Below are 16,295 nucleotides of genomic sequence, written 5' to 3' on the forward strand. Positions count from 1 at the left end.
GCAAGGATACAGTACTTTGTTGTGCAACCATGATATATCATCAAGTATATTAAAGTTTTACAAGGCAATATTGTGCCTTACTTTTGTGTTAGCAGTGCAATAGTCTCATTTTTATGTTCATCTCTATAGAATTTAGATTCAGCCCTGAAAGTTACGATGGTCTGTATTTGAATATGAATACAATGGTTCAGAGCCAGTGTAATAATTACATATTAATTATCTTATCAATATTGTTGTTATATTTCCAGATTGATTGTTTGATCAAGCTTAGCGGCATGCCTGACCTAACATTGTCTTTCATGAATCCACGCTTGTTAGATGATGTTAGTTTCCATCCGTGTGTTCGTTTTAAGAGATGGGAAGTAAGTATATCCTGTCCTATTAATATCTCTCTTCTTTATTTACCTCTGTCTTCTGTTGTAACTCTGGGAAATATTCCATTCTCTTCAGATATGCCAACAGCACTTTACTATCTTCATCACATAAACCAGAATAATTGCTCTTAAAGACATTTGTCCATAGTAGCAATAACTCCAGCATAATGGAAATAATTCTTGACTGGTATAATTACCTGAATAGTTCTGTCAGAATGCAATTAGAAATTATTGGTTAATTCATCAAACTTTATTGAATATTATAGTGATATTTAATAATGCCAGTCCCAGGAGGTAGATTTTAGATGAAATAATTATAAAGATATGACACTCATCTTTCATGTTTCTGAAGTCGTCCGGATTAACAACTTTACTCTCCATGAGTTTTGAGGGTGCCTTGTAAGGCCAATATTGGCATAAAATCCACAGTTACAGTGTAGTGGTGATGAAAACTACCTGCATCAACTTGCTATAAAAGCAGGTAGCAATTTCACCTTGTCCTTATTCTTAGTGCAAGTTTTGAAGAGTGCAGTTCGATTTTAACAGTTATTTTTCAAAGCTTTAATGGAAGTGACAAAGGAGCATATTCGGCAGATTTTGCTTCATGAGTTCAAGAAAGGCAACACTGTAATGGAAAGTGCAATGAATATTGATGCAGTATATGGGGATCGGACAATAAGCATAAGCCAGTGTCAACAGTGGTTCCAGAAATTCCAAGCTGGAAACTACAGCCTAGAAGATGGGCCTTGTTCTGGAAGCTCTGTAGAGCTTGATGAGGATGTCCTGCAAACCCTGGTGAAAGAAAATCCCATAGTAACTGTTGAGGAACCGGTAGAAAAGCTTGGATTTAGTTATTCAGCTGTTCATCAGCACCTGCATGCTATCGGAAAAATGACCATCTTTGGTTTCAAGGCGAAAGGTGTTCTTCCATCAGGATAATGCTTGGCCACATACAGCAAGGATGACATTCCAAAGGCCAGAGCAGTTTGAATGGGAAACGATGCCTCACCCACCATATTCACCGGACATTGCCCCACCTGATTATCATTTATTCTGCAGTTTTCAAAATGATTTGGATGGAAAAAATATGAATTCTGTTGACAAGGTCAGAACAGTACTGGAGGAGTATTTTTTGTTATGGATGAGTGAATTTTGGAAGAGGGGCCTTGCAAGTCTACTAGAGAGATGGAAGAGCACTGGACAAAATGAAGGAGAGTATATTTTAGATTAAAAAAGAACTCTGTTTATCTTAATTTTGAAAAATATAAGAAGTATAAAAACCCCACATTATTTATGGGATGATCCAATACATATATAAGGAATGGCTGTGTGGTAAGTAGCTTGCTTACCAACCACATGGTTCCGGGTTCAGTCCCACTGCGTGGCACCTTGGGCGAGTGTCTTCTACTATAGCCCCAGGTCGACCAAAGCCTTGTTAGTGGATTTGGCAGACAGAAACTGAAAGAAGCCTGTCGTATATATGCATATATATGTATATGTGTGTGTGTTTGTGTGTCTGTGTTTGTCCCACCCAACATCGCTTGACAACCGATGTTGGTGTGTTATGTCCTCGTAACTTAGCAGTTCGGCAAAAGTGACTGATAGAATAAGTACTAGGCTTACAAAGAATAAGTCCTGGGGTCGATTTGCTTGACTAAAGGCGGTGCTCCAGCATGGCCACAGTCAAATGACTGAAACAAGTAAAAGAGTATATATATATATATATATATATATATATATATATATCTATATATATATATATATATATAATAGGCTTCTTTCAGTTTCCATCTACCAAATCACTCACAAGGCTTTGGTCAGCCGAAGGATATAGTAGAAGGCACTTGCCCAAAGTGCCACTCAGTGGGACTGAACTTGGAACCATGTGGTTGGGAAGTAAGCTTCTTACCACCCAACCACACCTGCTCTTATACATATGTGCAGGTATATATTTGTTGTGGTGTATGTTATGAATTAAATATGATGAAGATGAACACAAAGCTTTGTTCCTAATTACAATCATTTCATTATTTTTGTCCTTTCAGAGTGAGCGAGTTCTTTCTTTTGTTCCTCCTGATGGTAACTTTAGACTCATCTCCTATCATATAGGAGCTCAAAAGTGAGTTTTTGCCATTTTCTTCTTCTTCTTCTTCTTTGCTTTAGAACATTATCTCATTGTTGTTCCATTGGCCACCCGGCTCCCATCAGAAGCAGCAACTATTCAGTCTTTATTTATACTGGTTTTGCAATCCCAGGATTTCAGAATTAATCACTAAACTATGTATTTGCAAAGCAAACTACTTTACCATACAGCTATGCCTACACATGTAGTTTGAGTAATTAGAAAAGATCTTCTCTTCCACAGTAAAGGGTAAAAGGGTCAAGTCCCCCCTTCGGTCATGACTGACCATGGGATTGCCCCTAGAAAGTTATCCTCCAAGGCACAAGTCCGGGCACGGTTGTTTTATGGAAGACCAGCAGTCACCCATGCATACCAGCCTCCCCTCTCCACACCACTGATGTTGTCCAAGGGAAAGGCAAAGGGGCCGATACAGCTTGGCACCTGTGACGTCGCAACTAATTTCTACAGCTGAGTGAGGGAACAAAGAACAGTACCCATGACCCCTTATTTGGGAAGGTGGGTGTCTCTGGGGCTTGTTGGTATGGAGTAAGTTGTGTTTGGATGAAGGCACCCAAGGGCTGGGTCGGAATAATGTTAAACTAGGTGATGGTTCAAACATGCTTTGAAATAATAACTTCTGCCAAGTAAAAAAAAAGCCTGTGGTGGCACCGCATAGAAAGCATGCAGCACTCTCTGTAAAGTGGTTGGCATCAGGAAAGGGCTTCCAGATTTAAAAACCATGTTGAAACAGACAAGTGGAACCTAATGCAGCTCTCCAACCTTGCCAGCTCCTGTCAAATCATTCAATCCATGCCAGCATGGAAAACAGACATTAACCCTTTCGTTATTGTATTTCTGTTGAGATGCTCTGTGTTTCTTTCAGTTATTTTAAATATAACAAAGAATTTAGTAAAATAACTTGGTTATCATTCAGCCAGTGTTAGGAACATAAATTGTGACTAAGGTTTGGTGGAAGATTTTAATTCAAAACTTATGAAAACAAGACATTTGTACTCAGAGCCAGAAGTGGTTTCAGCTGGGTTGGTATCAAAAGGGTTAAATGATGATGATGATATATTATAAATATAATACATTATTAGATTGTTTGATAATCGCCATTGATAAAATCAGATGAGAAAATGCCTCTCATCAATGTAGGTTAATACTATCAATATATCAAAGTAATCAATACATTTCTCATTGTAGTAATTAAGGAAGAAGGTAATTAGTTTACATCCTAGAAACAAAATGAATTGCTCTCGTCATTTCCTATTAAAAGCATATTTTTTCCTTTAATCTCAGTAGTGTTTGATTTCACCTTTTTACTTATATTGTCACCTGAAAATATTTGCATTGTTGACTAATTGCTAATAATTATAAAACAGTAAGTAACAAACGTTTATTTTAATTTATGCATTCCTTTGTTCTTCACCATTCCACTATTCTATGGAATAGCAATATGGAGATTTTAACAGTATTTAGAATAAGTTCAGTAAAACTATTATAGAGTAGAACCTCGGTTTACGACCACCTCTGATCACAAATAAATTGTGCTTTATATATATCTATATCTATTTACATTATATATATAAAGCACGATTTATTGACGATCAGAGTTGTTCGAATACCGAAGTACTACTGTATTGATAAAACTGCCATACTGGTATATTTGAATAGAATAGTGGTCCCAATAAGGTAAAATGCCAAAATTAAGTTAGTATATTTAAATAGTTAACTAAAGACTTGTTGATAATTCTACACTGGTGCTGGTAGTCATTGAATTAGAAATAAAGGTTGTTGAAATGGGTCTATACACAACATTTTTTTTTGATAAAACTACAAAAATAAGAGGTCCATAGATTGTAAATGACAATTCATTGAACAGCTCTCTTGCTTATTTTAAAATTTTAAACATCCTTGGACAGAGTTTTCATCTACTAATTGCATGGATAATATCAGTTGATCAAAATATGGCAAGTAACCCTGATATATTTGTACTAAAAGAACATGGATAAAAGTGTTACAAATTTGTCATGTTGAGAAAATGTGGAGTAAATTTTACCTTGAAATATAGTAACAGAATCCTGTACAAAATATGAATATAATATGAGTATAATAGGCGTAGGAGTGGTTGTGTGGGAAGTAGCTTGCTTACCAATCACATGGTTCTGGGTTCAGTCCCACTGCGTGGCACCTTGGACAAGCGTCTTCTTCTATAGCCTCGGGCCAACCAAAGCCCTGTGAGTGGATTTGGTAGATGGAAACTGAAAGAAGCCTGTCATATATATATATATATATGACAGGAAGGGCATCCAGCTGTAGAAACTCTGCCAAATTTAGATTGGAGCCTGGTGTTGCCATCCGGTTTCACCAGTCCTCAGTCAAATCGTCCAACCCATGCTAGCATGGAAAGTGGATGTTAAACGATGATGATGATATATATATATGGATTTGGTGGATTTGGTTGATGGAAACTGAATGAAGCCTTTGTGTGTTGGTGTGTGTGTGTGTGTGTGTGTGTGTGTGTGTATATATATAAAAACTCCACTCTGGCAGGATTTGAACTCAGAATGTAAACAAACTTAATTTAATTTTGGTTTTAAATTTTGGTGGGGGCGCTAGTTGATTATATCAGCCTTAGTATACAACTGGTACTTATTTTACCAGCCCCAAAGAGATGAGAGGCAGAGTTGACCTCGGTAGAATTTGAACTCTGAATGTAAAGATAGACAAAATGGGATTTAAGCATTTTGCCTGCTGTACTAATGGTTCTGCCAGCTTGCTGCCTTAGACTTAACCAAATATTGGTTTCAAATTTTGGCACAAGGCCAGCAAGTTTGTGGGGTGGAGTAGGTCAATTACATCGACCCTAGTGCTCAACTGGTACTTATTTTATCGACCTTGAAAGCACGAAAGGCAAAGTTGATTTTGGCAGAATTTGAACTGAGAACATAAAAGACTTAACCAAATATTGCATGGCATTTTGTCCCATATTTTACCAATTCTGACAGCTTGTTTCATATTTTTTTAAATGTCATTAATTAACATTTCATCGTTTATCTTACTAATTTCTATTATGGATAAACTAATTAAACCTGTGTAACTCAGAAAACTTTGTAGATTACATGTGAAACTAATTAACTGATTGATTAATTAAATATGTTGCTCATCTATAAAACATTCTGGAGCCATTGAAGGAGGAACCGATATAAAGATGTGCTTGATCTGCTACTAATAGCAGCAAAATCTCTTTGGTATTGGTATAGCCATGCGATTGAGATACTCACTTCACAATCCTGTGGTTCCACATCCAATCCTATTTGCCTGGTGTCTGGGGCAGGTATCTTTTATCATAGTCTTGGATTGTTCTAAACATCATAATTGAAATTGGAGTAGATAAAAACAACATGGAAGCCTGTTGGTAGCTGTACTTATTTTCAATTATTTAATTAAACTGTTGTCTAGTTTAACATGATCACCACCTGGTCATCGGGTAGCTATCATTTTAAGGATATAAAGATCTTTCTCCTACCAGTTTCAGAGGCCCTGCCAAAATGCCCTGAGTTTTGCCCATCCTTAACTGACTGGTCTTTAACCTTTTTTCTATCCTGTGTACCACATGTGATACACAGGCCACATGTGATACACTGGCATCCATGTATCGTATTTGATGCACATGCTGAGTTCTTTCCAACTACCTGAGTAACTTGGGACTTATGAAAGGAAAGCTTTATGTCACTGGTGGCACACAAAAAGTATTGGGGCTGGTGGCACCTAAAAAGCACCCAGTACACTCTGTAAAGTGGTTGGCATTTTGAAGGGCATTCAGCCATAGAAACCGTGCCAAAAAAGACAACGGAAGCTGGTGTGGCTCCTGACCTTTTCAGTTCTTGTCAAACTGTCCAACCCATGCCAGCATGGAAAATGGATGTTAAATGATGATGATGATGATATGTGAAACATTGGGCTAACTGAATGTCTGACAACAAACATGGTTGCTTAGGACAAACTTATGAGAATGCTTCGGATAAGCAAAGGATTAAGAGAATCAGAAATGGTTTTAGCAGGATTTAAGTTGAAGAGTCATCCAACCACTTGAGTTTTTCATTATCAGTAAATTTACGATATGTTTTGAATTTGTTATGTATGGAAATTTAAACAAATTATATTTATATTGCTTCACTAAATCTTTAGGAGGAAAGAAACTCCATTGAAACTCACCAACGACTAATTACATAACTTAAACTGGAAACTAACATTAATTAGCAATTAATACTGTAATTATTATTATAAATATTATGACAAAGAAATCGGACATCTACTAACTTGGACAACACTACAATCTGACACCAACAGATATTAACCAATGAAGGATCCTGCATGTGGTCACTTGAAATCATAACCAAATCTCACTCAAGTCAAATTCTATTACCTTTAATTTAGACACACTGGACAAATATACAAAAGGTGGGATGGTCATAACTGAAAAGCCTTTGATCATAAATTTACTTGATTACAGCTGACCCAGGGTTGTACAGCACTACCAAGAATACCAAATGAAACTAATTAAGTCTAATTAAAATTAATTAAAAAAAAAAAACAATAAATATTTCCCATCTGTGTACCAGCGTTAATGAAACTTGCATGTATAATTAGATATGTGAGACTCTTGATGCACTTAAATATTATCTTGGTTCTTTGCAGATTAAATAGTAGATTGTGGTAAGTGCACCGTTCTGACTAACCCCGTGGACAAATTTTTACTAACAGAAACAGTCTTGCGCTGCTTGTTGCACACAAGCAAATTGCTTCCTTTTTATTACTTATCTGCACCATGTCTCTTGCTAGCCTTTATTATCATTATTATCATTATTATTATTATCATTATTATTATTATTATTATTATTACTAAAAACCAGTTACTAGAGACTCTTATGCTATAGTCTCATCATTTTTTTTCTTCCTTTCTTAAAGAAATTGCAGTGTCATTAGAAAAATTTAATTTTTTTTTTTTTTTTTTTATAAAAACGTCTCCGAGAAATTTTTGTAGATATCCAAGTGGTACATAAACTAGCAAGGGATGTGGTTGGAGATTGATGTGTTGAAATTTAAATAATGAAATCATAGAAGAGTCATGTTAATCATTAATAAACACACACACACACACACACACACACACACACACACACACACACACACACACATTTATCATTATTATAAGAATTTAGAAAAGTCAAGAGATGTGAAGTAAATAATTTTTTAATGATGGAGCTTGAAGTAGATAAAGCTATAAATGATAGCATGTAGAATATTGTGTTAAAAAAGAAAAACTTTTGGATGGAAAAAAGTTGAAGGCTTCCCTTCATGGGACATGAAGCCACATCTTCTGTGAATATGACATATTCTAACCATTACACCAAAGCAGCCCATCAAATTTTTCCATCCAATTTAGAAGCTTTGTTCCTACCAATAAGAATTGTAAGATGTTTACATTATAACAACGTAGAAACTTTGAGAGATATGAAGTAAATTATTTTTCTAATTGTGGAGCACAAATTAGATAAAGTTATAACATTCAGCAGGTTGACGATTAAGTTACAAACAAATGCTTCTTTTGCCTTCTCTCTTTTACTTGCTACAGTCATTTGACTGTGGCCATACTGGGGCACTGGCTTGAAAAATTTTAGTTGAAGGAATCAACCCCTGTACTTAATCTATCAGTCTCTTTTGCTGAACTGCTAAGTTACAGGGATGTAAACACACCAACTCTGATTGCCAAGTGGTGGGGGCTAAATACAGACACGCATGATGGGCTTCTGTCAGTTTCCTTCTACCAAAACCACGCACAAGACTTTGGCTTGAGGTTATAGTAGAAGACACTTGCCCAAAGTGTCATGCAGTGGAAGTGAACCTAGAACTATGTGGTTGGGAAGCAAGTTTCTTATCATACAGCCATTTATTTACTTTAAGGCGGTGAGCTGGCAGAACCGTTAGCACACCGGGCAAAATGCTTAGTGGTATTTTATCTGTCACTATGCTCTGAGTTCAAATTCCGCCAAGATCAACTTTGCCTTTCATCCTTTCGAGGTCATTGAATTAAATACCAGTCAGGCACTGGGGTCAATATAAATTGATTGTCCTCCTCCCCACAAAAATCCAGGCCTTGTGCCTATAATGGAAAGGATTATTTATCTACTTTGAATTCCACTGTTAAAACTAATCTAAACAATTTACTTCTATTCTTCATCATAAAGTTTTATTGTACTTGTATGATAGCGTCACTGGCACAGTTCCACTGTGTCTCCTTCCTGTAGATTGCTGTCTTTCGACAGAGGAAAACCTTAGTAGTTTACTTATGCTGACACAATTCTATACAATCAATTTCTTTTACTCTTGTAGACTTCTCTCAAGTTCAACCTGTGACATTGTTTCTCTAATCTGCATTCCATCGTTAGAACTTTGTATCTTCGTTACAAACCAGTTCCTTCTTTACAGAGAAACTTCAATTAATTAAAAACAGAAGAGAACAAATATACATAATACCTTTTTTTCCTACTTGTTTCAGTCATTAGACTGTGGCCATGCAGGGGCACTGCTTCGAAGAATTTTTAATTGACTAAATTAACCCCAGTACTTATTTTTTTTTAAAGCTTGGTAGTTATTCTATCAGTCTACTTTGCCTAACTGCTATATTACGGGGACATAAATACCCCTACACTGGTTGTCAAGCAGTGGTGGGGGACAACCACAGACACAAAGACACACACACAATGTGCTTCTTTCAGTTTCTGCCTACGAAATCCACTCACAAGACGTTGGTTGGCCCAAGGTTATAGTAGAAGACACTTGACCGAGGTGCCACACAGTGAGACTGAATCCAGAACTATGTGGTTGTGAAACAAACTTCTTACCACACAGCCACACCTAACATACATACATATATCCCATTAATTCATGAATGAAGGACATTAGTCCTTCATTGAAGGACTCAATAGAATAAAATGTAAAATTAGGGGATTCTTTTATTATTTTCTGGATTTTTATTGAATTTTGTTTCAAATTCCACTCCCAAGGTATCGGTCAACCAGAAGCTGTGATAGAAGATACTTACCCAAAGTGTCACACCATAGGATTGAACCGGGAATCACACGGCTGCAAAGCAAGCTTCTTAATTATACAGCTATGCCTCAGCTTACCTAACCACCACCACCACCACCACCACCACCATTAACAACAAAAACAACACCACCACGACCATATTAAAGTTTTATATTGGTTGACATCTCCTCGTCTCTAAAACTGTTTTCTTAAAAGCTGTTTGCTCTTTTTCTCTCCTTCCAGTTCTCAATATTAATGGCTGTCTTTCTCTCTCGAGTCTTTCTTCTCAACTAATCTCTCAGTTTCGTTCATTATCTCTTCTACTAATATATTTGTCCACTAATCGTTTGGTTAATTCCATAACTAATGAGGATGTGAATGTTTTCTTTAATCACATTGGCTGGAACTAATATCAGAACAGCAGACTTCCAATCAGACTTTCTGATTCTTCTTCTCCTTCTTTTGCTTCCTCTTACCAATGCTGGAATATTCTGTAGGTAGTTCTCTTTGCTTAGATCTCTCTTTCGTTTCCAATAGAATTTAGTAGTGTTCTATAGTTTTCTGCAAGAATTTGGCTGTTCATTGGTAGCATCACTGCTGCTTGGCACCACTGCAAGGAACAATATGCAATACTGATTATTTGCCAACATAACCTGGCAGTCCTGGTTTAGGACAAATGTTGCTGTAATTTAGCCCCAGGACACATCGTCTCCAGCTGGCTATACGACACAATCTGTGTCCTTATATTTTCGAACAAGGGAATCTAGTACCCCCACTCAGCTCAAAACAATCTTGTAAGATTTACAAATAGTAATTTTCTAATTTATAAATCAGTGACTAGTTGTCACTTTGAAAACTATATGTTTCGAACAGGAATTTGGCAGCGCCACTTCTAGCTGAACAATTATTCTATGTTGATGAAGGGAAATAACCCAGAAATTGCGATACACAGATATTGTTTTGAGCTGAGTGGGGGTACTAGATGCCCTTGTTTGAAAATATAAGGACACAGATCGTGTTGTATAGCCAGCTGGAGACGATGTCTCCTGGGGCTAAATTGCAGCAACATTCATCCTAAACCAGGACTGCCATGTTATGTTGGCAAATAATCTCTACTCCAAAGTACTGTTGCTGAATATCTCTCATTGTGAGATTTAAAAAATAGTAATTTTCAAATATGCAATACTATTGAAAGGTGTCAGAATCCTTGTGATCTTCCAGTCGGCAGTTCATGGAAGGAATGTCTTGAAGTAATATAGAATTCTATAGTGTTCCAATAGAATTTAGCAATGTTTAGTATTCCAATAGAATCTAGTAATGCTTAGTATTCAAATACAACGTAGTATTCTAGAAATTTCTGTTCCATTTTAGGGTTTGTTCCGATATGTAATTTACAACTTTGAGTTTTTGTTTCTCTTTGTTGGTTTCTTCATAATTAGATTTCAAATAATTATCTTTTAATTATCATCATATTCAAATACATTATTTACCTATCTCAAGAGGGGTCATTATGCCAATAATACATACACACACACACTGGTTCTGTTTCACTTCTTTTATTGTTTATTTGTCAACTGGTTAACCATTTAATCAATTAACTAATCTACTCCCCACCAAGTTTTTGTTTTGCAAGGTACTTGATGTTTCTGCTGGTGCTGGTGCCATGTAAAAAGTACTGGTGTTGGTGCCACATAAAAAGCACCCTGTACATTCTGTAATGTGGTTAGCATTAGGAAGGGCATCCAATTATAGAAACCATGCCAAAATAGATAATGGAGCCTGGTACAGCTCTTGCCCTTACCAACTCTTGATAAACATTTTTAACTCATGCCAGTATCGAAAACAGATGATAATGTTGATTGTTTGGATAATCAATCAATCAGTTAGGTTTGTCAAAGTCCTTTCATCACCATTTACCATTTGTCACTTCATCAGTGACATGCCCTCTCTACTCTCGTCTGATTCAGATGTGAAACAGACTCTGATGAACCTCATTGACTGATTGATTGACCAAACGATTAATCAAGCAATCAATTAGTTAATTGGTTAAATGCTTAACCAATTGACAAAAAAATAATAAAGAAGTGAAGTAGAACCAGTGCTTGTGTGTTACTGACATGATGACCCTCCCAAAATACTACAAAATCTGTTTCAAAACATGAGTTCACATTAAGAATCTTGCAAACCAAATACAAAAATGAAAATATTTTATCAAGTTGTGTTTATAGATGAATTCTGAATTCCTGCCCTATTTTATTGTGATCCGTCTTTATTTAATTTTATTTTTACTTCCAGACATTCTTATTAAATCCCATGTTTATCTCTCTCTCACCCTTCCACTTTGATGTTTCGTTTTGTTTTGATTAGAAACTTAATGAATCTGGCTATCATCAACTGCTGCTGGTGATGCTGCTGTTAGATATAGTTATTCAGATTGATAAAGGATCCTCCAGCTAGAGTCTTCATTTCCGATCTTCTGTGAAAATATGTTTGGCCGTGGGGAAACAAGTGAGGGTTGGTGACAGGAAGAGCATCTGTCCACAGAAAATTTGCCTCAGCAAATCCTGTCTGACCCATGCTAGCATGACATAGTGAATGTTAAAATGACCATTATGAAGAGGACAATGGAGTCAAGTCCCAACATTCCTATGTGGCAGGCCTGTAATTGCTAAGAGATTTCTCTCGGCATGAAACAAATGGTAGCCTTGTTAACCCACAAATAAAAAATATTTATCCACCAATGCAACATTGAGCACTCATTCTCACTTTCAATATCAGCGCATATATATATATATATATATATATATATATATATATATATATATATATATATATATATATATATATATATATATATATATATATATATAGTGGAAGCACAATGGACTAGTGGTTAGGGTAGTGGACTTGCGGTCATAGGATCGCGGTTTCGATTCCCAGACCGGGCATTGTGAATGTTTATTGAGCGAAAACACCTAAAGTTCCACGAGACCCCGGCAGGGGATGGTGGCGACCCCTGCTGTACTCTTTCATCACAACTTTCTCTCACTCTTTCTTCCTGTTTCTGTTGTACCTGTCTTTCAAAGGGGCCAGCCTTGTCACACTCTGTGTCATGCTGATTCTCCCCGAGAACTACGTTAAGGGTACCCGTGTCTGTGGAGTACTCAGCCACTTCCACATTAATTTCACGAGCAGGCTGTTCCGTTGATCAGATCAACTGGAACTCTCATCATAACTGATGGAGTGCCCCTATATTATATATATATATAGCAATAATTATAACAATATAGAATATGGAAACTTGTTCATCATACGGCATATTTTTATTGCTGTTGCAATCTGCATATGTTTCCACTGTGCAAAACACTCGCAGTTGCAACTTTCTGTGCAGCTTCTTCAGGATCTGTCCATTTGGCTTGTTTCAAAACGAACTGAATACAGTTTGTTGTTTGTTGGTTAGGGTTCAGTGAGAGGTAGGGGGAAGTTGTTTTGAAACTGAAATCTGATCTGTTTGTAAGCTTGTGTGGTTGACCCCTGCTTCACGCATACTGCTGTCCAGAGTCAGGGTTCGATCTAACTAGGTCAAGGTTAATATTACTGTTTTGGATGGCCTGTTTCTGTATTGTAGTAGTCAGATACCTACCAACCTTATATTCAAGTGTATTGCTTGTCATGTAATGTTTTTAGTTATTCATATATTTACGGGCTGTGTTGTCTATGTTTGGTAGTATCAAGTGGGTGGAACATATGCTAGGCTGATCATAGTAACAGGTGGAAACACGTGTAGGTCGTAACAGTCATAAAAATATGCCATATGTAATTATAAAATAAGAGGAAAAAATGTTGAGGATGAACAAGTCTCCATGTTCTCTATCGTTATAATTATTTCTAATATACACTCCAGATTATATTACCATCCAGTGAATCAATCGAAGGGATTTACAGAGTCATGACAACTAATAGTTGTCATAAATGTTAAATGCTAATCAATGCAGTTAGCCATAACCTGGAACATAACTGAGAGCCACCATAGTATCTGGCTGGATAATATATCTTTCCAAACTCACATATATATATATATATATATATATATATATATATATATATATATATATATATGTATCTCAGACCGGGCTATTTTGTCTTGCAAGTTACTTGTTGACCTCACTGGTGCCAGTGTCACGAAAACAGCACCCAGTACATTTTGTAAAGTGGTTGGCATGAAGATGGTAACCGGACGTAAAAACCATGCCAAAGCAGACTTTGTGATTCAATGCAGTCCTCCAACTTGTCAGATCTTGTTGAATTATCCATTCTATACCAGCATGGAGAGACAAATATTAAATGATGATGATGCTGATATCAGTCACTTTGCATTATCTTGAATGTACACGACTATCTTGGAATGCTGAATACTTCTGTCACACCTCTTATCCTGTATCCTTTTTATAAACTATCATTCACTGCCTCTATCACTTGAGCTTATCCCTCTGTAAAGAGGCTGGCCAGCAACCAGAGACATTCGGTTTTGAGTTCCTTCATTATGTTGAGGACATAACTAAGTGCTTGTGCCATGAAAAACAAACACCAAATACTTTTTGTAAAGTGGTTGGAGCTAGGAAGGGCATCCAGCTGTAGATACCATGATTAATATGAAACGCGAGGGAGATTAGGTCCCCTAACTCATTTAGGGGAACAGCAGTACTCCTGAATACATTCTGACTCTGTGATGAGCTATCCAATCCATGCCAGTATGGAAAGCAGATGTAAAATGATAACGATTCATCATTATCATCATCATTATCAATATCATCATCATTTAACATCTGCTTTCCATGCTGGCATGGGTTGAATGGTTTGACAGGATCTGGTGAACCAGCTTTAGCATGGTTTCTACAACTAGATGTCCTACCTGACATCAACTACTTTTATATAGTGTACTGGGTGCTTTTTCTTTTTTGTGTCACTGGCACTGTTTTCAAATGGCTGCAAAGCAAGCTTCCTGATGACACAGCCATGCATGTCCCTCCTGTAAATACCATTGCTCACAGCAGCTACATTCTCTAAACAGCCACCCATCTAAATACTAACCAGGCTCAAATTTGTTAAACTTTGATGATTAGATGAATTCCAGTGTTTTTGCTGTGATATGTTTCTATGCTAAATATAAAATATTTACTCCATATTGGATGATCAAATAATCAGTGACATGTTTAATTTTGGAAGCAGAAATGATCAATTTTTAATTCAATTTAATTCATGTGATTTTTTAGTTAGAAAATGTTTTTTTTTAAAGAGAGAATCTTTGACTTGCTTATTTTGCAGTATGGTAGCCATTCCTATCTATGTACGACACACAATATCATTTCGAGAAGGTGCTGCTGGACGCTTTGATGTTACTATTGGACCAAAACAAGCCATGGGAAAAACAGTAAGTCTAACATTCTGTAGAGAATTATTAAAATGATAATTTAAACTTACAGAGATGTACTTGCATAGCAAGTGACCCGATCTGAGATTGTGTGCTGAAATGAAAACAATTGCAACGTGGAAGGTGTTTATAAACCATTTAAAAACACACAAAAAACCGTTAGATTCACTTCAACATTTAAATTTAATTCGTGTCAAAATATTTTTGTTGCTTTGAAACCGTGACCTGTTCACTGACAAAATTCTGTGCTCAGGTCGTGGTTTCAAAGCGACGAAAATATTTTGACACAAATTAAATTCAAATGTTGAAGTGAATCTAACGGTTTTTTGTGTGTGTTTTTAAATGATAATTTAAACATTATTGGTCATACATAAATAGTGTGTGTGTCTTGTTTATATTGCCATTTTGCTGTGGGATATCATCCTAGGAAAGCTCCCTACACAATGCCAAGTTATTAAACATTTAATGTTCCAGATAGATGAGACAATTCACCCAAAATGATTGAGAATGGTAGATATTGATATTTGAAAACTATTTTTTTAGCTCCTCAGTATTATTTACTGAATTCACCTTGAAACGTATTGAATCCTCAGCCTGGGGCTTATATGCAAAGAGTGTGAAATTTATTTCCTCATATGCTGTGACATAGCGCATGTGAAACAAAATTAAATTTTGAATTGAGGTGAATTGATCACTTCGGGCGAGTTGTCTTGCTTGTCTGGAACTAACACTTGGTGCCATATGGAGAGCTTTCCCGGAACGCTGTCCTGCTGCAAATTGGCATATAAATAAACCAGGCACGTACCATCAGTAATTACTCAGAGTAGGCAGTCGGTGACCTTTATGTAGTGAAGCAAAGGTGTGCGACTGAGTTGAAGGCAGATTTACTTCTGCCTTTATAGCACATAAAGAAAATGGTGTTGTAGGAATGTACACAGCATGTGTACTACTGCAGTCCTATAGCATAGCTTAAATACTGAGATAGAAAGGCAGGGGAGAATTATGCCTACCTAATCTACAAAAAAAATATATATATTTTGTATTTTATGCATAGTAATCATACTTATCTTCATAATTTTATTGAATTTGGTGCATATTTTGCCATAAAAGGAAAATGTTGTTATCAGTTTATTTTATTCAAGGTAGGCACTGCCTATCTTGCCTACCTATCTAGGCAGCACATCCCTGAAATAGACACATACACTATGTATGTGTGACTGGTAATTTATTAATTATTAGTGCTGCTTGCAATTCAAAATTTAAAATACTA

The 16,295-nt window shown here is 36.4% G+C and overlaps 1 protein-coding gene across 17 annotated transcripts in view; it reads left to right on the forward strand.

Moving 5' to 3' along the window:
- Nucleotides 1–16,295, forward strand: part of LOC106874822 (AP-3 complex subunit mu-1) — a 66,160-nt gene that overhangs the window by 13,255 nt on the left and 36,610 nt on the right. For 11 of the 17 annotated variants that reach the window (XR_016240849.1, XR_008263502.2, XR_016240851.1 and 8 more), the window contains exons 7-10: nt 249–362; nt 2,420–2,493; nt 7,201–7,218; nt 14,920–15,025. Coding sequence is in view for 12 of the 17 variants with exons in the window: in XM_014922693.3 (XP_014778179.1) it covers nt 249–362; nt 2,420–2,493; nt 7,201–7,218; nt 14,920–15,025 (312 nt within the window). In the remaining 5 variants the exon portion in view is untranslated. The remainder of the gene's footprint in view (nt 1–248; nt 363–2,419; nt 2,494–7,200; nt 7,219–14,919; nt 15,026–16,295) is intronic. The other 6 variants (XR_016240850.1, XM_089348226.1, XM_089348230.1 and 3 more) reach the window with 1 other exon arrangement.

This window comes from Octopus bimaculoides, chromosome 2, assembly GCF_046866305.1.
Source record: "Octopus bimaculoides isolate indiv1 chromosome 2, ASM4686630v1, whole genome shotgun sequence".
NCBI classification, from domain to species: Eukaryota; Metazoa; Mollusca; class Cephalopoda; order Octopoda; family Octopodidae; genus Octopus; species Octopus bimaculoides.